The following is a 27,668-nucleotide window of genomic DNA, read 5'->3' on the forward strand; positions in this document are numbered from 1 at the left end:
ACCTGGCACCAACGCAGACGCGCCTACATGTTTTTGACATTTTTTGACATTACCCTAAAGCGCATTTATTTCCCTACCTAGCATGCATTTATGACAACAATTAATGTGACAAAGTACAAAGAGGTTTTGTGGTACTTACCGGCTCCCCTGCATCTACTAGCCTCTGAAATCGACGAACGCAATCGAATCTATGCACCAATGCCATCGCTGCTTACTGTTGCTGCTCTATTCTCTCTCTACACTCTGATCTCTTGGATGTGTGTATGACAATGAGGATGTTGTCTTATAGACTACCCTAGCCCTAGCCCTAGCCCTAGCCCTCATTTCCCGAGTCAGTCTTCTTTATCTCGTGACTTTGTCACTCCATCTGGTCTGTCCTTTCTCGCCTTTCTTTCTTATCGAGAGATTGTATGCAATCTTTCTAGACATTTTCATCCAATCTCTCGAGGGGGCATATCATTCCCATCTTGGGGCAACTTTGTATCAGTTCATATTATCTTCTTTGAAACAACGCAACAAGCTACATTGTCTCAAAGAGGGGCAAAATGTAGACACCTAAAATTGTCCAATCTAATTAAATAAATATATTTATTTAATTATTTGAGCCTAATTATTCTATTAATTAAATAAATCTTTATTTATTTAATTAATTCATTTATCCTCTTCTAGCCTTATTTCTCATTTAAATAAATACATTTATTTATTGAAATTATCCTTTTCCTAAATTAAATAAATATCTTATTTATTTAATTGATCCTTATTCTTCTATTAATTAAATAAATCTTTATTTATTTAATTAATTCATTAACCTTTTCCACCCATGACACATGTCATTCATCTCTTAATTCCTACACTACCTACCCCTTCATTATTTTATTATTTTCTCTACCTACCCTTTAATCATAGCCGACCTCTTTTTACACCTCTCAATCTTATCCCTCCATTTCATATAGTGTCTTCTATATAAGGAGATGCTTCCTTCATTATCAAACCCTAATCAATCTATGCATCCTAATCAATCAATATACACACATCCTATGCATTCTATTGAAGCAACCTAGCATTCGATCTTTCATATGCAATCCTACTTGCAACCACATTTCCGTTCTTTGTTGAGCTCTTGTGCACACATAAATTTGAGAGCAAATATATCAAGCAAGATCAATGGAGATAAGAAGAATGGAGATCCAAACCCTATTGGACATGTGATAGTATAGTCTTTGTGATTTCATTTGATTTGCATTGTCTTAGGTAATCTTCATATGTTATGGTGGATCTTTGTTGTTGTTAGGCTAGGGTTTTGTGGTTGAATTCATTTAGTCTTTCAATATTGTTGTATCCATTTTCACCATATACGGGACTCACCAACCCTCTAAGACCTTTAGCTCTCCTTATGATTTTATCTTTTTCCCTAATGGGTTTTTAGGAATAAATTGATTGAGAAATATATTAGGGATTTACTATGTTGAATAATATTCCTCTCCACAACACTCCTTGGGGGGACATGGTCCCTATTGCTTTCTTAAACTTAGAAAAAATGAAGTGATTTGATTGTACAAATGGTATCAAAAGGCCCATTCCAAACCATGTTAGACTAAATTTAGAAATCTTATATTAGTCAGATTTAGTCCTAATTCATATGAATATTTAATTTGAGCCTTAAATAAATTATGACGACTTGGTTAGATATTTGTGACTATCAAACTAAATTTAAAAACAAGCTAACCAATTAGAAAGATAGATAGAATATTTCTTTGGTAGTTATTTCATAAGTGGTCTCAAGGAGAAAATTTCTTTAGAAATAAAAAAATTGAAGGCAAGTTGTATATGATTGCCACCACATATTTGAAAAAGTTTGTAGAAGATAAGATCATGTCGCTAAACAACTATTCCCCAATTTTACCCCCTTCAAGCCAATTAGGCTGAAGCATCTTATTACTGCCTACATCATTTGCTCCACTCCTATCAAATATCTCATTTAATTCTAGTTTTGAGCTCAATGTGAAAAGGGTATGTGTTACATTTATAACAATGAATAAATACCCTATCATCATTATGTCAAATAGAAATTTTAGTGTTTGATGTAGAATCTCCCCTAAAGGTTAATTATGCTTTAGCAAATATCTTCATTTTTCATATAATGAAGGCCAAAGCTCTTTGTAAGAAACATGCTCTCACAATTCTCATTGATTCTACTAGCATTTTTAATTCTACTAACCTGAAATTAGCTAACCAAGTAGATTATTTTTATGTAATATAGATTTAAGGTAATGATAGATAATGGTAGAACCTTACCTTGTAAGGAAAAATGTTGAAATTTTCATATTCCCATGGGTGAATACAACCTCAAATGAGATGTTTTTCTTTACCTTAGAAAATTATGATTATGTTGGGAGAATCATAGTTTCACACTCTTGTTCCTATTTTATGGATTTATTTTTTAAACTTTAGATACAATTCATAATTGATGGTTAATAAAACGCCTTTGTAGGCCTCGCCCTTGAATATTTTAGTCTCTTTAACTTCCATTGCACAAAAAATTTAAAGAAAAAGGGATCTCATTTTTATTATCTTTAATGCCTCAATCTACCCCAATAATCTCTAAGATATTTTACTTCACCAGTCAAAGTTCTTCCTAGAACTAAATAGCTTGACTCTAAGACACATGGAGTATCATGTCATGATCAGATTTTTCTTAGGAGCATACCTTCAAACATCCTCCCTTACAAGTGCCCATTTCTCCAAAATAAGTAAAGATAAATAAATTAGTTTATGAATTATTACACCATAATCTCATTCAATTAAGAACTATCCCTTACTCTTCCCTAGCCCTTTTGGTGCACAAACAATATGGTGATTCTTGGCACCTCTACATTGATTTCCATGAGCCAAATAGAATCTTTGGCAAGTCGAAGGTTGGATTCCTATCTTTTGGATCAGTAATAAAAAGAGATAAATGAGTGGGGAGGGAGGAACAATATCGAATGGAGGTTTTTGGAAACATCCAGTGCTAAGGCAATGGGTTTCCTATGGTTCAACATCTAGTGTTGTTAGTTTCCGCAGAACATGGAGTATTGAGTAAGGTGAAGTGATAGATGGTAACTATCCCTCTCACTAGAGAGTAGGTTTTTCTAGGGTCCCTAAATATAGGGAGTATAGACAAAGTGTATTAGTTCTGGTGAAGCATTAGCCTGATATTTATCCTTGTTACTCTAGCATGCTAATTTATTTGGTTGGGAACAAGAAGTGGCTTCATATGAAGCAATGACATAAAGGATAGATTTGTCATTATATGGTTAATGCTATCTTGGATGAAATATATGATTTGTGTCTCTTCTCCAAGTTGTATTTAAGACATTTCTATCTTTACATCTTATATCAAATAAGAGTACACTTCTAAAATAACCTTCTACACTTGTGATAATCATTATTAAATTATTTTCATATCATTTGTCCATACCAATACACAATCCACCTTTTAGAGCTTGATAAACAAGATCTTCAATTTATTTAAAATTTTATCCTAGTCAAGTATTTGATGATATTTGTGTTTATATTCAAATAGGGTAGAACACCTCTCACACTTGGACCATGCTATTCAAATTATTTCTACAAATCACTTATGTACAAAATGCTCAAAATACTCCCATATAGAGAGATTGAATATCTAGAGTTTTTTTTTTGTTAAGGTGGAAGTTAATATGGACATATCTAAAATTGTGTTAGTTGACAGATTTGTCTTCCCAAAATAATTATAATAAAATCTCAATATAGGTCCAGCATGAAAGACAAACGAGAAACTAACAGTTGGATAGATTATTAATTAAATAAGCAATATTCCTCTAAATTTTAGAGGTACAACTCACTCATATGATCTAAGTCTAATTTTTTGAGGTATGCTTTTAACCACAAAGTCAAAAATGGAAAGGGACGGCTCTCTCCCACATTTCTAGGAGAGTAGAACTTGGGATGAGTCTAACAACTAGCAATATGAACAACACACAGTTTTCCCATAGTATAATTAATTTCACAGAAAAAGAATCTAAATGCAATGTAAATAAACTTAATACCGAGCATGCAAAATTCAAAGTCTCTACACCACCCATTTTACCCATGTCAAACAGCTGAGAACCAAGTGAAATTGTAGTACTTCAAAGCTTGCTTCCAGCATAAAAGAATATAAACTCAATTTTTGATATATGTATTAATTCATTCAAAAGATATTCAAATAATGGTTCAAAGTCCATCCATACTACAAAACATAGCTAGTCATCCAAAATATTACAGCACCTTTTCTTCTCTTCCTCCCCCTATTCTAATCTATCTTCTACTTATTTATAGCTAAAGGCCCTTTTCCATTTTCAAGAAATGGTTCTTTAAAGTAATCGTCTTTAAAATGACCATTTCGAATAAGTTTTTGAGAAAAACAAACAAAATTACCAGATAAACCTCATCACAAAATTTTAATCATTAAAGGCTGCCAATTTCATGCTTCCTCTTTATTGCGCACCGAGTTCTGACATGCAATCTGACTATCAATTCTTTCTACTATTGTCTCCTCTTCAATCAACACCTAGAGGACCTCTGTGAATTTTTCTTCATCCCGTATGAGTGCCGAAGAAAGGTCACTCAGATCAAGGAGAATATCATCTTGCAGGTGTTCAATATCTAGCTAGATCATAGGACCTTTAGCTTTGAGAACCATCCTTAGTGTTTCTTGAAAAAATAATTATCAGGAATCTTCTCTGCAGTGAGTTCTTCTTGTAGACATTGTTCATGGTTCTGAACTTGCTCCGTGATTTTTCCTAACAAAACGATAGTTTTTCTATATTTGTCAAAATCAGTGTGTTGTTTCCATACAAAAGACCACAATTCTCGGATGATATTTCCTTGTTCACTTTCTGATCAATTTAAGTATAGATTCTTCTCACCTTTATGGACCAAGACCATTCTGATAGAGGGAGCTCAAGATAGCATACGTTACTTTAACCAGTTTCAAAGGTGGTTTATTAAATTTGGTCTACAAGAGAGATAATATCAAGTGTTACCACACATGTTTCCACCTTTACATGTCCTTAACTTATTAACCTATCATTAATGATGGCACTTTGTGTATCTCCTGATTTTTTTCTTGGAGGGTGTGTGTTGCATGGTGGCAAAATGGACTAGAGTTGGTAGTGGTAGAGGCAACTACCTTTATTAGGTAGATAAACTTAATCAATTTTCGTTGGCAATTAATTATTACTCACCCTTGTCAGTACTCATTTAACCACCTCAGCAGGCCTACTATATCAACATTTAGGTCATGTTCTTATGAAACATGCTAGCTTCTAAGTTAGGTATGTGGCATCCCCTTGAAGACTTCATGATCACTGAATCCAATGACAAAACAAAACATGTCAGGGAATTAGATGGATTCATGACTTTCAAACTGGTTTAGAAATCAACTAGAAATCTGACCTCCTATGAGTCCTTGCAGAGAGTTATCAACCTTTTGTGAGTTTCCGCAATTATGTTGGTTGGTTGGGAGCTTACTAAACCTTAGAACCTCGCAATAAGGTTTTGAAAATGTAAGAGACTAGAGACTAAGTTTGAAAATGCATAAAAGTCGTGACCAAGGATTCAGATTATTAAAGTGAATGAAGAGAGACCCTAAAGGAAAAAACTCAAGACATGAAATGACTTGTGACATGGTGGCAAAATTTAAATTTCATCGATAACAAATTATTTCCTTACATAATTGGCTTAAACAAAAAACCCTCAAGAGTATCTGTGGCTTATTGGGCCTCAAACCTTACTACCATTTATTTGTATAGGATTGTGGAAACATTATTGCCCTCTTGATTACCATGTTAAAAAAATTCCTTTTATTGGTTTGCAACTTCTAAGGTAGTGTTTGATCTAATTAAAAGCAATATATGTGCATCACTCCCATTATTGCTATGTTGAATTTCTCCAAAACATTTAAATTATTGAAAGTTATCCTTCTAACTCTAGAATAGGTGGTGTTATCATGTAAGAATTATACATTTACTTTATTTCACCAACAAGACTCTATTTGGACAAAAAATATTTCTCATTCCACATATGAGAAAGAGGTTTTCAACATCCTCCTTGTAATCAACAAGTGGTTTCCTTACGATTTTATATAATAATTCTACATTAAAACTAAACACTACAGTCTTAAGTATTTCTTCCAACCAGCATGAATTCTCTTTAGAGAAACAAAATTGGGTCACCAGATTATTGAGATATTCAACTATGAGATCATATAAAAACAAGACATGAAAATGAGGTGGTTGATGCAAATGTCATTTGAGAACCTTATTTCTCTAACTACTCCATTAGTGCTCATGTTACATGGCTTGATAATTTACATAAAGAATATCAACAAGATAGATTCCTACAAAAAATAATACACTAATCTTCCACCAATTTTTCTTGTAGAAGCTTTGTTATCTATGAAATGGACCTATTTATGAAATAAAGGATGGATACTCTTAGCTTCCCTATCAAATCTATGCTTGAATTTATTTTTTATTTTTATACAACACCATCGACAAATCAATATCTTTTTAAAAATATATGAATGACTTCACCATAATTTTTTGAAGGTATGAAAACAAGAAATTGATAGTTTGAACATATAGAATGTCTAACTTGTTAATACAATAATAGTGAAATAACTTTTTCACCCTAGGATAGTTCAACCATTTTCCATTCCTATTTGTGTGTGGACCAACATTTCAATAAAAGTTATTGAATGATTAATAAACTATATAGAGAATCATTCATTCTAAGGGTGGTATACCACCTCTCCAAATATAGATATTTATATGCATTATTCCACCATATATTACCTTCATTGTTTCCCAAACATTAATTGATCAAATCATTCATATCTATGGTATTCCTTCTTCCATTGTTATTGATTGTGATTGTATTTTGGTTAACCACTTTTTATAAAATCTCTATCTATGTTATGTTACCTAATTATTCAAAGTGAGCTCTACATAACATCCTCAAATAGATGGCCACACTAAATCTTTTATTGTTAATAAGTTCTTGAAGACATGTTTAAATTAATTTTCTTTAGATCAAAAAAATCATTGGAACAAATGGTTATCAATTATAGAATGGCTGTATAATACCACTTATCACATAATAACTAAGACAATTAGTGTTCAGTCAACCCTACCATCTCTTAAGATATCCACTAGGAAGTTCAAAGGTACACATGTATTGGATCTTCCACCCTTAGTATTCAAGTGACTCCATTCGTTTTTTCATTAAGGATAATATGCACATCATGAAAAACCTCATAATGTAATGTAGGATTATTAACACCACTCTAAATGTTATTTTACCATTTGTGACACAATATTCCTTCACCTCCAACCCTATGAGAAATTATCCTTGAAGCTAAAAAATTCTCACAAGTTAGCCCTAGATTATTTGGCCTTATAAAATCTTACATAAAATCAATGTAGGTTCCTACAAGTTGAAGCTTCCTCCCTCCTCTAATATCCATCTATTATTCCATGTTTCTTGTTTGAAGAAGCATTGTAGGAAACACATTTATGCTTGATCAACATTACCTAATCAGTATTTATTTGGGATTTATCATTCTAGCCTCATAGTCTATCATTGCAAATATTCGCAACAACTCTACAATTGCACCATCATCAAAGTCCTCATTTAACAACATGGTATGCAACTAGAAGGTGCCACATTGGATCACTTCTTGCAAATACAAAAATAATTTGTTTGCCTTAATCTTGAAAGACAAGGTGTTTTATGGGGCATAATGATTTATGTGATTTATAAGTTGTCCCTTTTGCTAGGTTAGTTTATCCCACATTCTTGGGAAACAATTGTTTTGTGTAGTGTGATTAGTATAAATAGTTCAGGTGATGAGAGTACAATAGACATTCACAAATTACATTATAATGAGAATTTCTCAGGGAGGTTGCACCCTCAAAGAGAGAGTTCCTATTTATTGTAATACAATTATAATAGTTGAATGTAATACAATTCAAGTATTTTTATTTTCTATAATATTATTTTAGATATTTTATGTTTGGTTAATTCTATGAAGGATGGAAATGAGAATCTAAATAAATAAAAATAATGCAATGGAAGATCCAAATTCAAACTCACACTCACTCAATAATCCTAAGATCAATGTATAAAATCAAATGATAAACAATAATACCATAGTCTTAAAAGACCTTAGATTGCATCATTATTTCTTTGATATTTGTTCGAATGCGTGAAATGTGGGATGCTCTTCCAAGGAGCATAGCCATGGTAGCACAATGATAAGATGAAAGTTCTTGATACTTGAAACTTGATGGATTATATTTATTTCTTGTGTACTAGATAACTTGATAATGCATGCTTGATAATTCTTGTAGATAATGGAGCTCTTTATAATGTTTGTGTTCTTGATAACATTTTCTAGGGGAAAATGAATAAGTGTCAAGGATTTTATTTATGTGATTCATTAGATATTTTATCAATGGTGGATACAAATTAGAAAGATCAATAAATGAGAAAATTATCAAGATAGGGTAGGATCTAAAATCAACACATTAATTACTGAGGTGGAAGAATTAAGAGGGATCAAATTTATAGAGACAATAAATACAATATTAAGTTCATTTATTTTTGGTGGAAAATTGAATATATTATTTAAAATTTATTTAATTTTGGAAGAATTATTAGCTAATAAAATAATATTTAAAAATTATTTAATTATAATGAAGCCAAAGATGAACTAATTAAATAATTAAAAACATGTTTAACTAATATAAAAAGCAATTGGGATAATTAAATAATTATAGATGAAAATAGAAAATGTTATATTAATTAAATAATTAAAAAATATTTAACCAATATAGCTAGAGGAATCAATAAGATCAAGATGAAAATGCATTGTCTATTTTTAGATGTCTACGTATTCATTGTAGAAGGTTCCTCACATGATCAACCCCTAGTATTAAATAGAATGAAGGAAAGTGAGACATTTACATCATTATATGCGTTAATCCTCACACATTCAAATTATTAGCTTTGATACCTATACACCTAATCTCCACCTTGAAATCCACATTTCCCTACCTTGTGTTATTTACATAGCATGCGAGAATGATCACACATGTTATGAAAAAATTAAAATTTTAAAATTCAAAAGACTAAATCTAACTCTTTCCTCAATTAATCAGTAACTAACTACACACGGGTACATGTATGAAAATGGAGGACCCAAAAAGGGTCAAAAGTGACCACTTTTAAAATTAGTAAAAACTAATATTTGATCTTGGATGAGAAATTGGAGATAACCATATTTAAAACATGAAATCTGATATCAATGATCAAATATAGCTTTGAGGTTACTGTTTTTAAAGTGAAATGGTGGAGATTAAGAGGTTCAAATAGAGGAAACCCACAAAATTCTTATATTTCTATCAGATAAACATAATAAGTGTCTGGTGTGCTCCCCTTAAAATTTTAACTTTCAAAAGTGTTTCACAAATTGCGTTGATGGAAATTTAGCTAACATGTGTAGTTTATACTTGGTATTTTTTTATTTATTTTTAGTAAATATATAATTTTTAACTAATTTTTAAAATGGACAATTATAGAAAATTAAAAATATGGGCATGCTCCTCTTTAACTTTTTTTAAAAACTAATTTTAAATCTTCCTTTTGAATGTATATAATATATAGAGTCTAGAATGTAAAAATATAATTGTTTTTGAATTTGAATTAGTGGAAAAAAAATTCTAAAAAGCTATGCATAGGTTTTTTAAGAAAAATGAGTTAGACCAATAAAAGAAATTGAAGGTCAAAAGCTTAATATATTTGAAATATAGAAAAATAATGTGGTTAGAAAAGGTAAGAGAGACCTTAATGTTATTGATGTCTTAAAATGTGCAAATTTGATAGAAAGTATTCTCGATATTTACTTATTATTTATGTTTATGTAAAACATCTATTTGGACACCTTACATGCATACCCAAGCCTCTAGCTTAGATATCCAAGCCTAAGGACAATCTTACAAAGAAAATTTAATTGAAACATGTGTGCATCATGGTGCTAATACATTAAAAAATGAAGAAATGAGTGATTTTGTGTTTTCAAGGGAATTATAATGTGACCACGTCATGACTTTGGATTTTTTAGTCATTCCATGTCATAAAGAAAGTATGTTATGTTAATTTTTTCTTCAAAATGATTTTGACCATATTTTTGTCAATTGATGCACATATTCATTTTTTTGATAATTCATCATGTCAAGTAATAGTTAAATACATTTTGTTAAAGCATTGATTCATCATCTAATCACCATTCAAATTGTTACAACATTGAGAAGTATTCATGATAACTCTTATATTTGAAACATTAAAAGGAATAATACTATCATATTAGGATCAGAATCCTTATCACTTGTATGGCTTCTCTATTTTCTATCCAAATTCGTTATGACTATAAAGTTGGTCCAATCAAAGAGGATCGACTTAGGAAAACATGTTCTTTGTGTTTTGATAGCTTTCTTAAGATATTTTAAAATATCTAAAACTTTTATGCAAAAGAAAACAACAAAAATTGAAATAAACAAATCATATTATAATTCTAGATTATAAATCAAGTCCACATTATTAAAAAATATTCATTTTTCTACATTAAATTACCAAATCTCACACTACAGAAATATTAATCTTCTTCATTATTCCACCACCCTTTACATTTAATTTCCTTGATTTGAAAACATTTAATTAATGGACCTATCAGATTCTATAATAATTGGGGTCTTCTTAGAACCTTCATTTACCTATTTAAAAAACAAAAAAAAACAAGTCCTTCAGCCCTGACTTTTCTCTAATGCAGCTTTAACGGTATTTATTAATAGTAAACCCACAAATTGGGGGAGTGAGATTAAAATAGCAATTAAATCTTTATAGAGATTAAAATAGAGATTGGCTACAGATAGTGAAACCCTTTCAGAAATATAATTCCGTAATGTACAAAGGCATGGAAATTCATGGCGAAATTTCAGAAGACATCATATTTTTGAATTCAGAGAAATCCAACACTCCATTGCAGTCTAAATCGTATCTACATATCATTTTCTTGTAGTATTGTGGAGGTTGAGTGTGTGGAATTAATCCGAGCGCGGAGAGCACCCTCTGCAATTCTTCACAAGAGATATATCCGTCTCTATTCTCATCAAAAATATTGAATGCCTCCATTAAATCTTCCGACTCATTTTCTTCTTCATCCTGTTCGCGGTTAAAGATGAAGTGATATAAATCAACAAACTCTTCAAATTGAAGAATATCACTACAAATCTCTTCACCTTTGTCTCTCAGTACAAATCTCAGATCTTCTTCTGACATTTGTAGTCCGAGCTTGTTTATAAACCCACAGATTTCATTCACAGTAACGACTCCATCTGCATTTTCGTCCACCATTTCATACACTCTTCGAATTTCACTCAGATCAGCCATTTTAAGAATGATAAACGCGCTATTAATCTCTGAGCAAAGAAACAGAAATAGTAGACAAAATGAGGTGTGATCGAAAGTATTAGAGCATACAGATTTATAAGAGGGAAAAAAGAAGGTTGGAGGAAAGTGCAAGGAAGAAGAAAGGATTCTCATTTCTCAATCTCACCGCCCTCCAACGACCACATTAAATTTGTTGAATGAAAATGCGGAACTGTAGTTTCCTTCTAAATTTCCTCTTTTGATTTTCCTTCTCTTTTCTCTTGCTTAAACTGCGGCTAACTTTGCGGTTAGCAGAGCACACGTGGAATTTGTGTGCCGAACATGTGAAACACCCCACCGCCACGTATATCGTGAGAGGACATTTGTTGACTACTTTCGTAGTGAAAGTTAAAAGGTATATATAAGTCAATGAGTTTCATCGCATAGTAAATTTTAAATTATTGCTTCGTCACTTACTTGGTAGGCCTCTTTCCAAACTATTAACTATTACAAGTCAAACTCTTTCTATTGTTTATCCAAGTTTGAAAAGTATTCAGGGATAGAATTATGAAAGTAGAAAGATGTCTCCGTTGGGAATATTTTAGAATTAAATGTTAATGATTGAATTATGAAAGTAGAAAGATGTCTATATTAGAAATATTTTAAAATTGAATCGTTTTTATATTTGAAAATTATTTTGAGATTTTCAAATATTTTTTCTTATGATCATAGGAAGGAGGAGTATCTTATAGAAACTCTTAACAAAGTTCTAACTCTAAGTATTAAGAAAAGGTTCAAAAGGTAAAGAATGTGTAATTAAGGTCGAGAGTGAATTTACAATTGATATAAGGAACAAATGGACTTCTCTTTCTTGCCTCTTAAGATGATTGAAGAACAAAAATCTTATAGTTATTTTCTTCATCTATAGGTGATGCAACAACAAAATATTTCTCATCCTCCATAGTACCAAAGCGAGGAATATTTCATCCCTACCCTGTAAGGGTGAATAAGAAAGTAAGTTTGGGCAATCATATTGCCACTTCTTCTAAAGCAGTTATCATTGTATGGATCTTGAAACAAAATGCAAATAAACCAAAGACACAAACATCTATTCTACTCCAAAAGTATAAAAGCAATGTTTAACTACAATCTACATTCTCATTCCTTGTATATATCAAGTTCATTTACCAAAAGTGGCACATGTTATCATGTTGAAATTCAATTGGTATAGATTATCATGTTGAAACTCAAGTAGCATATGTTATCATGTTGAAATTTAATTTATTAAAGGTGGTTTTAGAAGCACAGTTGAGGTTGCACCAGAAGATCAACCCGTTAATGACCGATAAAACTACGAGACTTAATGAATCCATGAGAGGAAGTTAAGATGTCATGAACCCAAGTGCCACATTGCACAACACAAGAGGACCAAGGGTGCACACCTTGCAACAATTCTCCCCCCCGCCCAATGCAACTGAGGGGTTCAAACCCATGACCCAAGCTCTAATACCACTCATTAAAAACATAGTTACTGTTGCACCAAAGGATCGACTTGTTAATTCATGATACAACCGTGAGACTTAATGAATCCATGGGAGGTATTTAAGCCATGTCGCGAACCCAAACGCCACACTAAACAACACAGGGAGACCAAGGTGCACACCTTGCAATAGGTGGTTACAAACTATAGAATTGAGATGTTCATGTGATTAAAGGTGGTTGATATTTCAAGCTTGCATGCACCCTATATGTGTGTGCATACATACATACACATGTATACAAATATATGTGTTACATATATGTATATATATAGAAATGATGTCTCTCACTTGGGGGATCTTTTATGCCATTATCTACTATTTTAAAATATTGATGATATACCTCAATGATTATTACATATGATTTTAATGCTTATTATTACTATTCTTGATCACATATTTTACTAACATGATCACTTTTTATGATGATTATAAGGTCTTCCCTAAAATAAAAAAGCTCATACCTTGAGACTCTATGCCTATTCAAGATATGCTAACAATGATTTGATGTCTTATGTTTCCATGATGATTATCCTTTTTCATAGGAAGTTTGTCATTATGATATCTCACATATATCTAGGGTATGGAGATATCCTACCTTATTTGGGGGAATCTGGGGTATATTCTTTCCTAACACATACTATTGATATGTTCATTGCAACATATATAATGAACATATCAAAAGTATGTGTTTAGGGTGTCATACATGAATTTTTAAATATATTTTTATAAAGACATTCATGATTATTCTAATAATTTACATTTTTTTTTTATCACTATTAAACTTAATTGCACTTGTTGTATATATAACTAATTTGAGGAGATAGGAAGTCATTAATATTTTTTTTAAGTCTAGTTGTAGTGACTACCACATTCAAGAAATGGCCATTTCATATGGTACAACACTACTTTTGTTTCTCTGAGATAGTATCTAGATTGGTTTTCTATCTTATGTGATTTCCTCAAATTCCATCATTTGAGTGAAATATCTCTCACTCCTATCCTTTTTTTATTAAACAACCTTCACAAATAAGAAGTATGGTTTAGTCTTCATCATATGGTCTATTGACAAAACTCTTATTGTAGACCTGAACTAATATCTATTGTATGTCCAAGCCTTGAGGTAATATCATCATCCACCTTGTCTACTATAATATTGTAGACTCTATATGCAATATGCCTATTATACAATTTCTTACTTCTTTTGCACTTCCTAAACTAGAACCAAGCATGTGTCCTTATTTCTATATTATGACCAACAGCATAAAACCTCACTATATGGTAATCCAATTATTTTATTTTAGTATAAAATCCTTATCTTATTTCTTGTACAATTCTATGGTGATAATTTTATTAGATCTAGATTGGACAACATGCTACCACAATACGTCCTCTTGCAATAACTATATGTCCATTATTGGATTTTTATTTTGGAAGGTTGGATTGGACCTTAACAAAAAATTAATATAATATGAAGGCAATTCGGGAAAAGGTAAAATTATGGCATGTGGGAGAATTGAATAAATTTAAATGCATGATGAAGATATATCTAGAATGTTAAAAGTAAAATTTGGCTACATTTAATGACTTAATGAGTCATTATTTTGGGATTCAAGTGCACATCTAGACTTGACCATTGTAGCATTGTAAATTGCAACCTTGTACAATTTAAACCACCTTTTGTGCTCCTACTTTAGCATGGCCTATCCTAGTTCTCTCCTAGGTCTGTTTTGGCCCCCTTTTACCTCAAATTTGATGTCACCTAGCTGCATGACTGAGTGGACCCTATCTTGAGATTGTGCTCTCTTGCTTACCTTATTGTTTGCACTTTTGGGGGATGACAAGGGCACTTGGGGAACCCCTATCTAGACTAGGGTTCCCTGGCCACTATGGTCCTCCTCAAACAATCCCTAATTCAAATGGGCTGGTGTAATTTTCCTCTCCTATGGATTTTGGTTCTTGTGCCTCAATTTAACAGTTGGAGGTCAGCCTAATTGGTAAATTACCTTGGGAACCCTATGTAAGATCATTCTTCCTATTCATTTTCACCTAAGCATCCTAAGAAATCTAACACTCTAAGACATCTATTCATCTATCAAGAATTCATCATCAAGCATTCAAGGCAGCATTTCATCACACCATATTCTTCAAGCATCATGGAGAAACTCACACCAAATTTCATGAAAGTATATGTTCATGTTTGATTTTTCTATGTGTTGTCATGTTATCACATCAATACTTGTGATCACATCTAAAGGGCATTGCATCATCATCCTCTATCAATCATTGCAGATATGAGGTATATCATTTTGCATTTACTTTAGAATTTTCGTTTCATATTTTAATTCAATTTAAAGTTAATTCCTAAATTAGGGTTGGACCTAGGTAAACCCCCATCAACAAATAAATTTATGTCATTTTGTGTCCAGGAAATTGAAAAAATTAGCAATCTTTCAGATGGATAAAGTAATGAGTTATTATTAGTTGTATATCAATTAAAGGTTTATGTATGCTTCAATATTATATTTTCTAGCACTTACATAACAACTAGAGTTTTTTTCAGCACTGCGACTAAGAGAGTTTAGAAATAACATGTTGTAAGATAGTCCTATATTATCAATCTTTTCATCTTTCTGTTACAATTTTTTGGGATTGTATATACAATAATTGGTATTGAATTTGGTTTTTTGGTAACATTTTGCCTATGTGTTTTAATTATCACAAGATGGCCTCCATGAGTTATCATTATGTGGACAAATATTTTTCTTCTTTTTCACAAGAAAAGGTAAGCACATTTAAGTATTTTCTAAGGGGGTGAATAGTGAATGTAAACCACTAGTTTGATATTTTTACCATCTTCCCATTTCTTCAATATTAAGGCTTTTGGTGAGTGTAACACCTTGTATAATTCAACTCTATCTTTTTTCTTAATTTTTATCATTGTGAGACTAACCCATTTATATCTCAACCATGTATTTATTTTAAGGTTGCAAATTTGCAACAAGCCTTTCCTTAAAATTTGTGCAGGTGTTTCAAACTTCCAACCTCACTTACAAGTAGATGTTGAAACTATGGGGGCATTAAAATTGTTGCTTTGCATTTTAAGCTAGGAATTTATTTTCTTTGTGTTGCCCTATTTTAAACATTACAAGGGACTGCTAATACAAAAAATTGTCTTAATGACACCTTGTCCTTAGATGCCATTATTTTTTCAAGGAAATCTAAAAAACAATGTTGAAACAAAATTTCTTCTTAAAGTTGTATGCATTTTTATACATTAGATGAATTCTAATTGTCACATTCATGGGATATTGTGCTAAGGTATTCTCTAGTGTATGATTGTCTTTTTCATGGGAGTATATTTGTGTAATATCCCCTTCCTGATTTTTCCTAAAATCACAATTGCAACAAATTAGGGTTAGGGATACATCTTACCAAATAAATCTTTCCTTACAATACAATCCTAAATTTTGATCCCACAATCATGACATGAAAGGCATATGTTATCTAATATATACATAAAGTTAATTATTAGGTTTATTAAAGATGCATTGTATTCATGGAGTATAAACACATTGAGAAAGACAGACATGATGGATCCACCCAAAGCCATTTATAAAGTTAATTATTAGGGTTAGTCAAGTTGCATTATATTCATGGAGTATAAACATATTGGGGAAAAGAGACATGATAGATCCATCCAAAGCCATTTCTACACCAAGCCTAAGAGCAGATGTCTACCATAGCCCTCTTGCTTGATGTCTTGCACCTGCTTTCCCTAACCACTTCTCATCTTCCTACAATTAGTTGCCATATTGTGGATTTGGGCGAATTCTGTAAGGGATTACATGACTCTATAAGTGACCTCTTTTTCTAAGGTAGTAATGTCCTTCTAGGATGGCCTACTTATGAGCCTGGTTTCCACCCTTCTCTTACACCTCAAGCCCTTCCTCTCACAAGGTTTCTTTCATATAGTATGCATATCTAAATACACTAATATAAAGGCATGCACTTAAGCATAAATCTCACATATAAAGATGCCTACATATACACCTAAAGAATTGATAAATATTATTTGAGTATTAATTATACCAAGATTTTGAATGTATAGTTATATGGCAATCCCTCAAATGTTATCAATTGATAGATTTATCTGATATCCACTACTGGTGTTTGATGCTATCTTGGAAGCATGATCTTTCATTTGGGAATTGAAATTCTTATTGCTTTTGATCTTGTCAATTTGATTCTTATATTTCTATACAAGTATTTGTGAATGATTCATGATGAATGATGGTGTTTGATATTGATATTTTCTTAAGTCATATCTCGTTGATTGTTGATCATGTTAGAATTTCAAGATGTGATTTATGATCACTGATGATGTTTGATGATTGATGATTCTACCATGTTATGATTTGATTCTTTGACTTATGTATGTCTCAAGACGAAGAAAAGGGCTATGTATTTAACTTGATCACACCCCTTCCAAAAAAAAATTTAGCTATTGACTGTCCTTGATAGACCAATGTTGTTTTATCTTATCGAAATTATTGTTTGTGTAGTCGTCCTTCATCACTAATTAATAAAAATTTACGAGTATGAAACTAGTATTTTTGCCTTCTCTAAACTGACCCCCAAGCACTCTTCACTCATTGGTTTCTTCCTTTTACTTGGACATGATAGTATCATGCATCAAATTATAATACCATAGGTACACATATCAAACATATATGAATAATCATACAGACATCTACTCCACATTGTATACCACAATTACTATTATTTTTTCTATATAGATTGGATTTCAGTCTTGTTCAAAGTAAAAGTTAGATATACTCATTCTCATATGCTCTTCTTAGATTAACTCCTCTTTGTTTCCTGGAGTAACCCGATCTAGTCTTATTATGTATGATTTTTAGTTTGGTTGTGGGTCTATCTTCCCATCCTTCCTATTATTTGAATTGATATTCTTCGAACTATATGGGTTGGAGGCCTTGCCTTCACTTAACTTGATAAAAAAAAATGTTATATCTTATTAATAATATATTTAAAGCTCCCTGCATTGTTTCTCACCTCAGATATTTTTATAATACATTTTAGTTTCCATTTACTTAGTATATTTTTACCTATTTATAGTCATTCCAATGAGCACAAAAGGATAGTGCAAGCATCCTATGCTTTGATAGCCTGTCTCAAATCATCCCCTAAAATTTAGGATCTTTTCCCTGAAAGGTCACTAGCATTATTTACAAGGCGATGACATACCTAACATAGTGGCATCATGTCCAAACTAGAAAAAAATTCCTAATTTTTTTTTTCCTAATCCTTGCTACATTTTTGTTATGGATATTTATAATAAAACACAACATATAGTTATATAGAAGCACATTTTCCCAATAAACCCATAATGATGCGATATCATTTCAAAACTAGAAAAACTTAGCATTATTATCTCATTTGACATATAGGTGATCCATAAGAAATCCATAAGAGTTAAGGATTAAATATTATGGAGCCTCCATTTGAGTATTGAATCCATGGAATCCATGTTTTTTCTCCACTCCTTTCTTTCTCCATTTTATTCCCTTTATTTCCATTTTTTTGAAGGCATTAAAAATCATTTTCTATTACCATATCCATCATAGTTTTCATAGACCATTTATTTCAATTACCTCTAAATATGAAGCCCTTTACCCTCTTTCACATCATTTTGTAGCAACTTTAATTTTCTTATTGATGTTGGACCATCAACAATTTTGGATAATTTTGGTTTTCTTTTCTTGTTTAGGTTAGGGTGTTCAATTGAATGTTTGAAGTTATGTTTTTTTTCTCTTAACCTATTCTCTTCCTTAGTCAACATGGAACAAATCAGTCAACATGTTATGGTCAAAGACATGTTGTAGTCGGGAAATCCTTGTTTCCAATTAATTCAATCGTTACAATTAAAAATCAATCTTTCTTTCCTTGGCAATAGTGGGTAGTTAGAGAAGTTTGGTGAAAGAATTTGGGGGAAACTTGTTTAGGTTGGAAGAACCATTTTGGCTGAAGGAGAGGATGACATTTTATGTGAAAGATGATAGGAAATAAATCTTATTTTCTTTAGGAATATCGAATAGCATTGGATTTAAAAGGGATCAAGCCTAATAGAAGAGTAGGGGATTACAGAACTAGGAATGACAGAGAAAAATAAATATTTAGTTTGAAGTAGACTCAATCTTTTAGAGGTTGGGTCAAATGATTGACATACAAATATTGAGTTGAATATGAAGGTATGTTTCTTTCTTTTTTCTTCTAATCATTTCATGTTGCTAAATAAAACAAGTGATGGGAGTTTTATTGTTAGAAAAGGACCTCCTAACACTCACAATGTACTAATAATTATATTGTCTTTGGGTTCTTGTTACTTTATCCTTTCTATGTTGTTCTTTTATAGCCTTGTTATTTGTTTGGGGTAGTGTTGTCATTATCTTGCTATCAGGGAAACAAGATTGGGTATTATGGTGTGCACAGAATGCCACCAAGAAGAATGAGAAGAGGAGGTTAAAGGATTCACGAGGAAGGAGTTCTTGAAATGTTGCATAACCTATCACCAATACTAGATTCTATGGATCAGGCACGATGGAGAGGTGTCATAATAGATGATGTTGGTAATGTAGAGGAAGAAGAGTGAAATTAGGTGGATGTTGATTCTCTAGCCAAAATAGAAGGAATTGAGAAGAGATTGGTAAAAGCGGCATTGGGTGTTTGAGTCAAACCAAAGATAAAGGATCATAAATATGCTAAAAGTCTCAATGGAAAGGAACTTATTAACTAGATCAATTATCTTGACAAATAATGTAAGTATGAAGGAGTTGCAAGTGAAATAAGACTCAACTTTGCATGTACAAGGTTGAAAGGCCAAACAATTTTCTGGTGGGTTTATGTTTAATTTAAAAGACGAAAAAATAGAATAAGGAAAAAATAACTTCTTGGGATAAAATGCTTGCTAAATTGAAGTTTAAGTTTCTTCCAGAAAATTATCAAACTAATTTGTTCAAAAGATTGCAAAATATAAAGAAATAGGATATGTTGGTGGAAGAATATACAGAGGAGTACTATAAATTGGAGATTTGATTTGGCCATAGTGAAGAACACATGGAAAAGGTATCAAGATACCTTAATGGATTTAAATACAATCTAGAAGATGAGTTAAGTTTGGTATCTCCAATATATATTTAGCATGTGTGCACGAAGATGGTGTGCAAAAAAGTGGACACACCCTAAAAAAAAAAAAAAACACAAATCGTGCATAGGATATTTCAAATTTAAAAAACCTCGTATGTGTTTAGGATCGTTTTGTCGATCCTAACTAAAGCTAAACTGCGTATGGGGTTTAAAGTATACTAACTGCATACGCAGTTTAGAAACAAAAACCCTGTACGTGGTTTATAAACTAAAACCCAGTACACGGTTGTAGTTTGTAAACCACATGCGTTTGTCTGTCAATAAAATTTAAATTAATAATCTGGACTTGTATGTAATTCATTTAGCAATCCATTAGGTTTTTCAATGGGATATATAAATAAAACATAACATTTAAGTATAAGTGATACTTAAAGTTATATTTTATGTATATATTGTCAGGATGTTTGAGAGTCATTCCAGATCACTAAGAGTTATAATGCAGATTCTAGTTTTTTAAGTATTCTTATAAATTTCAGTAATGAGCATTCTCATATCAGCATTATCTCTCTCATCTATTTCCTACATTTCCCCTCTCTCTTCCTTAACCCTTACCTTTTTGTCTCTTAGGCCTCTCCCTCTCTACTTTATTCTCTCTCAAGTATCTCTCCCTCTCTTTCCATCTCCCTCACCCTCTTTCTCTCTTTCGTCTATCCCTCTCTTTCTCCCCCTCTCTCAAATATCTCTGTCTCTCACTCTCTCCCCTGTCTTTGGTGTCTCTCTCTCATTCTCTCCCTCTCTCCCCCTCCCTTTCTCCTCCTCTATCAAGTATTTATTTCCCTCTAACTCTCTTTCTCTCTTCCCCTCTTGCTCCATTTCTCTCTCTCTCTCTCTCTCTCTCCTCTCTCTCTCTCTCTCCTCTCTCTCTCTCTCTCTCTCTCTCTCTCTCTCTCTCTCTCTCTCTCTCTCTCTCTCTCTCTCTCTCTCTCTCTCTCTCTCTCTCTCTCCCATTATTTATATCTTAAGTCTCTCTCCCACTCTGCCTCTATCTCTCTATCTCATTATCCTCCTCTTTCAAGTGTATCTATTTCCCACTCTCTCCCTACCTCCCCCCTCCCTTTCTCTTTTTCACTTAAGTCTCTATCTCTCTCCCTCCACCCATTCTTTATCTTTGAATTTTGTCCCTCTCATCCTCTCTCTCTATCCAACTCTCCCCTTCTCTCAGGAGTATCTCTCTTTATCTCTCATTCTCTCCCTCTCTCATCCCCCTCCCTCTCTCCCTTTCTCATTACCTCTCTTTCTCTTTCTCCCTCTCTTCGCACCTCTCTCTCTCTAGCATCTTGTACTCTCCTTCCATCCCTTCCTACCTATCACTTAGACTCTCTCACCTTCCCTCCCTCCACCTCTTAGGTCTCTCTTTCTCTCTCAATCCCTACATCCACCTCTTAGATCTATCTATATCTCCCCCACTCCCTATCTCTCTCTCTCCCCCTCTCTTAGGTGTATCTATCATATTCTCTCTCTGATTCCCCTTCTTAGTGTTGGTCTCTCTCTCTCTCTCTCTCTCTCTCTCTCTCTCTCTCTCTCTCTCTCTCTCTCTCTCTCTCTCTCTCTCTCTCTCTCTCTCTCTCTCTCTCTCTCTCTCACACACACACACACACACACATTTATCTGTTGTCTCGCCCTCTCAGTCTCTATCTCTCTATTTCACTCTCCACCTCTCTTAGGTGTATCTCTCTCACATTCCCTCCATCCCTCTCTAGGGTCATATGGTATTCTTAAGGGTTGTATGGTGTCCTTGGGATCCATGCATGTGTCCTTAAGGGTCCTATGGTGTCCTAAGGGGTCATAGGACACTATATGACCTGTTAGGACATCATATGACCCATAACGACACATAAGGGGTCATATGGAGTCCTAAAGGGTCATAGGACATCATATGACCCCTTAGCACACCATAGGACCCATAATGACACCAAATGATGTCCTAAGCGGTCATAGAACACCATATGACCTCTTAGGACACCATACAACACATAACGACACCATATGGAATCGTAAGGGGTCATATGGTGTCCTAAGGGGTTCTAGGAGACCATATGACCCCTTAGGACACCATATGACCCCTAACGACACCATATGGTGTCCTAAGGGGTCATGTGGTGTCCTAGGGGTCATAAGACACTATACAACACATAAAAACAACATATGTGTCCTAAAGGGTCATATGGTACATCCTAAGGGGACATAGGACACCATATGACCCTTAGGACACAATATGACCCCTAACGACACCTAAGGGGTCATAGAACACCATATCATCCCTTAGCACATATAACTACAACAATAGTGTCCTAAGGGGTAATATAATGCCATACGACCCTTTAGGACACCATATGGTGTTGTTATGGGTTGTATGGTGTCCTAAGGGGTCATATGGCATCATATGACCCCTTAGGACACCATATGGTGCCGTTATGGGTCGTATGGTATCTTAAAGGGTCATATGATTTCCTAAGGGGTCATCGGACACCATATGACCTCTTAGGAAATAATATGACCCCTACTTACACCTAAGGGGTCATACAGTGTCTTAAGGGGTCATAGGACACTATGTAACCCCCTTAGGACATCATACGACCCATAATGACACCATATGACACCATATGACCCCTTAGGACACCATATGACCCATAAAGACACCTAAGTGAACATAGGGAGTCCTAAGGAGTCATAAGACACCATATGACCCCTTAGCACACCATACAACCCATAATGACACGGTATGGAGTCCTAAGGGGTCATATGGTGTTCTAAGGGGTCATAGAACACCATATGACCCATAAAGATGCCTAGGGGGACATATGGAGTCCTAAGGGGTCATAGGACACCATATGACCCCTTAGCACACCATACGACCATAACAACACCAAATGGTGTCCTAAGGGGTCATAGAACACCATATGTCCTCTTAGGACACCATACGACCCATAACGACACCATATGGAGTTTTAAGGGGTCATATGGTGTCCTAAGGGGTCGTAGGAGACCATATGAGCCTAACGATACATAAGGGGTCATATGGTGTCTGAAGGGGTCATAAGAAACCATATGAACCCTTAAGACACCATACGACCCATAACGACACCATTTGATATCCTAAGGGGTCATATGGTCTCCTAAGGGGTCATAAAACACCACATGACCCCTTTGGATACCATACGACTCATAAGGACACTATATAACGATACGAAATGGTGTCCTAAGGGGTCATAGATCACCATATGACCTCTTAGGACACCATACAACCCATAACGACACCATATGGAGTCCTAAGGGGTCATATGGTGTCCTAAGGGGTCGTAGGACACCATATGACCCTTTAGGACACCATACAACTCCTAACGACACCACATTGTCTCCTAAGGGGTCATATGGTGTCCTAAGGGGTCATAGGACACCATATGAACCCTTAGGACATAATATGACCCCTAACAACACCTAAGGGGTTATATAGTGTCCTAAGGGATCATAGGACACCATATGACCCCTTAAGACACAATATGACCAATAATGACATCATATGGTGTCCAAGGGGTCATATGGGGTCTTAAGAGGTTATAGGACACAATATGACCCCTTAGGACACCATATGGTCTATATCTCTTTCCCTCTAACTCTTTTTACCTCTCTCCCTCCCAAACCCCTTCTTGCCCTCACCCTCTATCTCTATCTCTCTCTCACTCCCCTCTCTTAGGCGTCTCTCTCTCTCTCATTATCTCACTCTCTCTCTTTATCTCTCTCTCTCCATCTCTCCCTACCCCTCCCTTTCCCTTTCTCTATCTCTCTCTCCCTCTCTCTTAGGTGTCTCTCTCCCATTATTTCCCTCTCTCCCTCCCTACCTGTCCCTCTCTCTCCCCTCTCTCCCTCTCTCCCTCCCCTTCCTCTCTCACTCTCTCTATCACTCTCTCTATCTCTCTCACTCTTACTCCTCTCTCCCTCTCTCTTAGGTCTCTCTCTCTCTCTCTCTCTCTCTCTCTCTCTCTCTCTCTCTCTCAAGTGTCTCGTTCTCCCTCTCTCTCCCTCACTCCCTCCCATTCTTTCCCTCTCTACCCTTCTCTCCCTCTACCAGGTCTCTCTCTCCCCCCTCTTTCTTAGGTGTCTTTCTTTCCTATTCTCTTCATCTTTCCCTTTCTCCCTCCCCCATCCTCTCTCAAGTGTCTCTCTCTCATATTCTTTCCCTCTCTCCCTCTCTCCCTTTCTCTTTATCTCTCAAGTCTCTCTCTTTCCCTATAACACTCTTTATTTCTCTCATACTCCCTTTCTTGTTCTCTATCAAGTATCTCATCCTCTCTTTCCCTCTCTCCCTCTCAATCCTAACCTAAGAGAGAGATAGAGACTAAGTGAGAGGGGGAAGGGATGGAAAATGAGCATGAGACTAGAGAAATATCCCAAGTGAGAGAGAGGGGTGTAGGAACGGAAGGGTTGAGAGAGAGAGAGAGGTTGATGGAAAGAGAAGAAGATACTGGAGATAGAGAGAGCCCATGTGAGAGGAAGGGAGGGGTTGAGAGAGAGTTGAAGTGAGAGAGATGGAGGAAGGGAGAGGTTGATTGAAGGAGAGGGGGAGAGGGGGAGAGGGGGAGAGAGAGATATAAAGTGAGAGAGAGGGAGGGAGGAAGGTAGGGCTCTCTACTTTTGTCTTTCTCACGTTGGCCCTTATTCCTTCCCTATCTATTTTTCTTTATCTCACACTCTTAAAAATCCCTCTCCTTCTCTCTACCTACCACTCTTTTCAACCCTCACTACTTTTAACTCCCCTAACTCTCTACATCCTCTCTCTCTCTCTCTCTCTCTCTCTCTCTCTCTCTCTCTCTCTCTCTCTCTCTAAATATCACCTCCACTTCTATCTATCTAACCTATCTACATATCTCTATCCTTCCCTTTGCACCTCTCTCTCTATCTATGTAGGTATTTAGATAAATATTTTAAGGGGGAGTGAAAAAGGGTAGGTAGATTATGTAGATAATAAGAGCTTAGTGATTACTGAAATTTGATTATGTTTAAGAAATTATGATATCCAAAGCTTGGGGAGAGAGGAGAGAGTGAGATAGGGAGAGGTGAAGAAAGGATGAGAGAAATAAGAAAATAGATAGGTCTAGAGCTTAGGGGAGACAAATAGCGTGAGATAGAGAGATAGCGAGTGAATGATGATGCAAGCCTTCTCATTACTGACATTTGACTAAGTTTGAAAAATTATAGGATCTCCTAAAATCTAGAATCTGCATTATGACTCCCAGAGATGTGAAACCACTCTCAAACATCCCGATAATATATACATTAAATATAACTTAAAGTATAAGAGAAAAGCCACTTATACTTAAATGTTATATTTTATGTATATATCCTACTGAAAAACCTAATAGAATTCTAAATGAATTGCATACAAGTCAATATTACTAATCTAACTTTATTAATTGAACCCTGTATGCAGTTTGTCTTCTTAAAACCTCATATGCGGTTTTCTTTATTAAAACCTCGTACATGCTTCATATTCAAAATACCTCATACGTAGTTTTATTTATTAAAACCGCGTACACACTTCATATTAAAAATACACCGTACATTCGTTAGTTTATTTAGGCTTGTTAATAGCCTTGGATGACAAAGCTACAGGTTGGAAGTTTGACTTCCCTCCATTTCCCTCCTTTTTGATGTGTTTTATCAACTTGGTTTCTTGACTTTGTCATCATCATGTTTACACTTCATCAACTGGTTTTTTCTAAAATTTGCACTATATTTTCACCCATCTTTTGAGCTTTCTAACCATATATTTTTTGAAATTTGAACATTAATAACATATTATTTTTGAATTTCTTTTACTATTGTCTCCATAGTTCTCATAGACATATGTGTACCATTTTTTTAATAACTTTTGATCTAATTATCCAAATTCTAAAAACTTTATATATTATTGTAGCGCACTTGATTATTTACAATTTAAAAAAAATTGCATTTTTTATTATTTTGGTGTAAGTTATGCTTTAAACATGAACAAGTACCTAATTTTCAAGATAGGCTCGATTCAAACAATCAAAAAAAAAAATACTCAACAAAAAATTACAAAATAATACACAACTTCTAGTGCTCAGTCTTAGCTATATTTATACCAAAATATTTGTCAAAATACTAAATCTAACTATAACTTTTTTGATGTGCACGTCAGACACTATGTTATGTTTTTCAGAAAAAATCAGCATGTATTTTTAGTGCATGAAGGATTTGACCCCCTTAATCTTATCCAATTTTTAAACAAATTAGTATTTTGAAAACTAGATTCAGAATACTATAATATTTATTCTTTGAGTATCTTCATATCTTGAATTGATGACTCTCAAATTTCTCCTCCAAGTTCAGGTTTACCTGATTTCAGAAAGAAAAAGAAAAAAAAAATTGTCCACTTATTACCCCCTTTTTGCACACCATCTTGGTGCACTTACCCTTTAAGAAGCCTATTAGTTTTCCATTAAGGCAAAGGACAATCTTGTGAGGAATAAAAATCAACAAGGAACAAATAGAGGCATAGGCTTTAGAGGAAGAGGGATGCTAGAAGAGGACATCAACACCATTAAGATGACGGGGTTGAGAGTTATAGTTCACCATTCAATCAAGAAAGAGGATGTTATAAAAAAAAAGGAGTTAGATCATATGATAGAGGAAATTTTCAAGGAAGGGGAAGAGTTTTTTTAGGTAAATGTTTCAAATGAAACCAATATGTTGGTCATAAGAGTTGGGAGTTTCCTTAGTTTTCACAAGGAGGTCATACAAAGTCAAAAAGAAGAAATCAAATTGTATAAGAAGACCAAGAAATTATAGGATCACTTTCTCATGACAACGAGGAACCTGAGTTTGGAGAGTCATTTCTATTTGAAAGTTTTTTGTCAAAGACATCATAGGAGAGCCCTAAACTAGTGCAATGAAAAGATTTGTTCAAAAAAAAATGCAAGGAAAAAGTTAAGTGTTGCAAATTGATTATTGATACTAGTAGTACTCATAATCTCATGGTCATTGAAATGGTGGAGAAACTAGGTCTTAAAAGAATTAACATCCTTCCCCTTATAAATTTTCTTGGCTACAAAAGGGGCATTAATTATTGGTATATGAAAAAAGACTTATGGGAATTTAAAAATTGGAAGTTATAAGGATAGTTTCATGTGCGATATCATACACATGGATGTTTTTCATGTGTTGTTTGGTAGACCTTTGCATTTTGATTAGAAATCCATGCATGATGGGAGGAATAACACTTTTCTTTGGAGAATAATGGTGTCAAGCATACTTTGATTATTTTTCAAGAACAAGAAGAGTGTAGTAGCAGTAGCAACAATAGCAAGGTAATCATGGTGAGTAGAAAAGAATTTTACATGCCATGAAGGATGAAGAAGTGGGGTTTTATTTGGTACTCAAGTCCAAAGT

The 27,668-nt window shown here is 33.9% G+C and overlaps 1 protein-coding gene across 1 annotated transcript; it reads right to left on the minus strand.

The window, feature by feature from the left end:
- Window positions 1-11,046: 11,046 nt before the first annotated feature.
- On the minus strand, window positions 11,047-11,514 carry LOC131071004 (calmodulin-like protein 7). Its single transcript, XM_058006709.2, has one exon. It carries the CDS (start codon window positions 11,512-11,514, stop codon window positions 11,047-11,049), a length of 468 nt encoding a protein of 155 aa, XP_057862692.1.
- Between the last annotated feature and the right edge of the window lie 16,154 nt (window positions 11,515-27,668).

Source organism: Cryptomeria japonica, chromosome 3, assembly GCF_030272615.1.
Source record: "Cryptomeria japonica chromosome 3, Sugi_1.0, whole genome shotgun sequence".
Classification (NCBI taxonomy): Eukaryota; Viridiplantae; Streptophyta; class Pinopsida; order Cupressales; family Cupressaceae; genus Cryptomeria; species Cryptomeria japonica.

Bases quoted from the DNA above. Each gene is read 5' to 3' on its own strand.
- LOC131071004 (XM_058006709.2), bottom strand. From the start codon at position 11,514: ATGGCTGATCTGAGTGAAATTCGAAGAGTGTATGAAATGGTGGACGAA.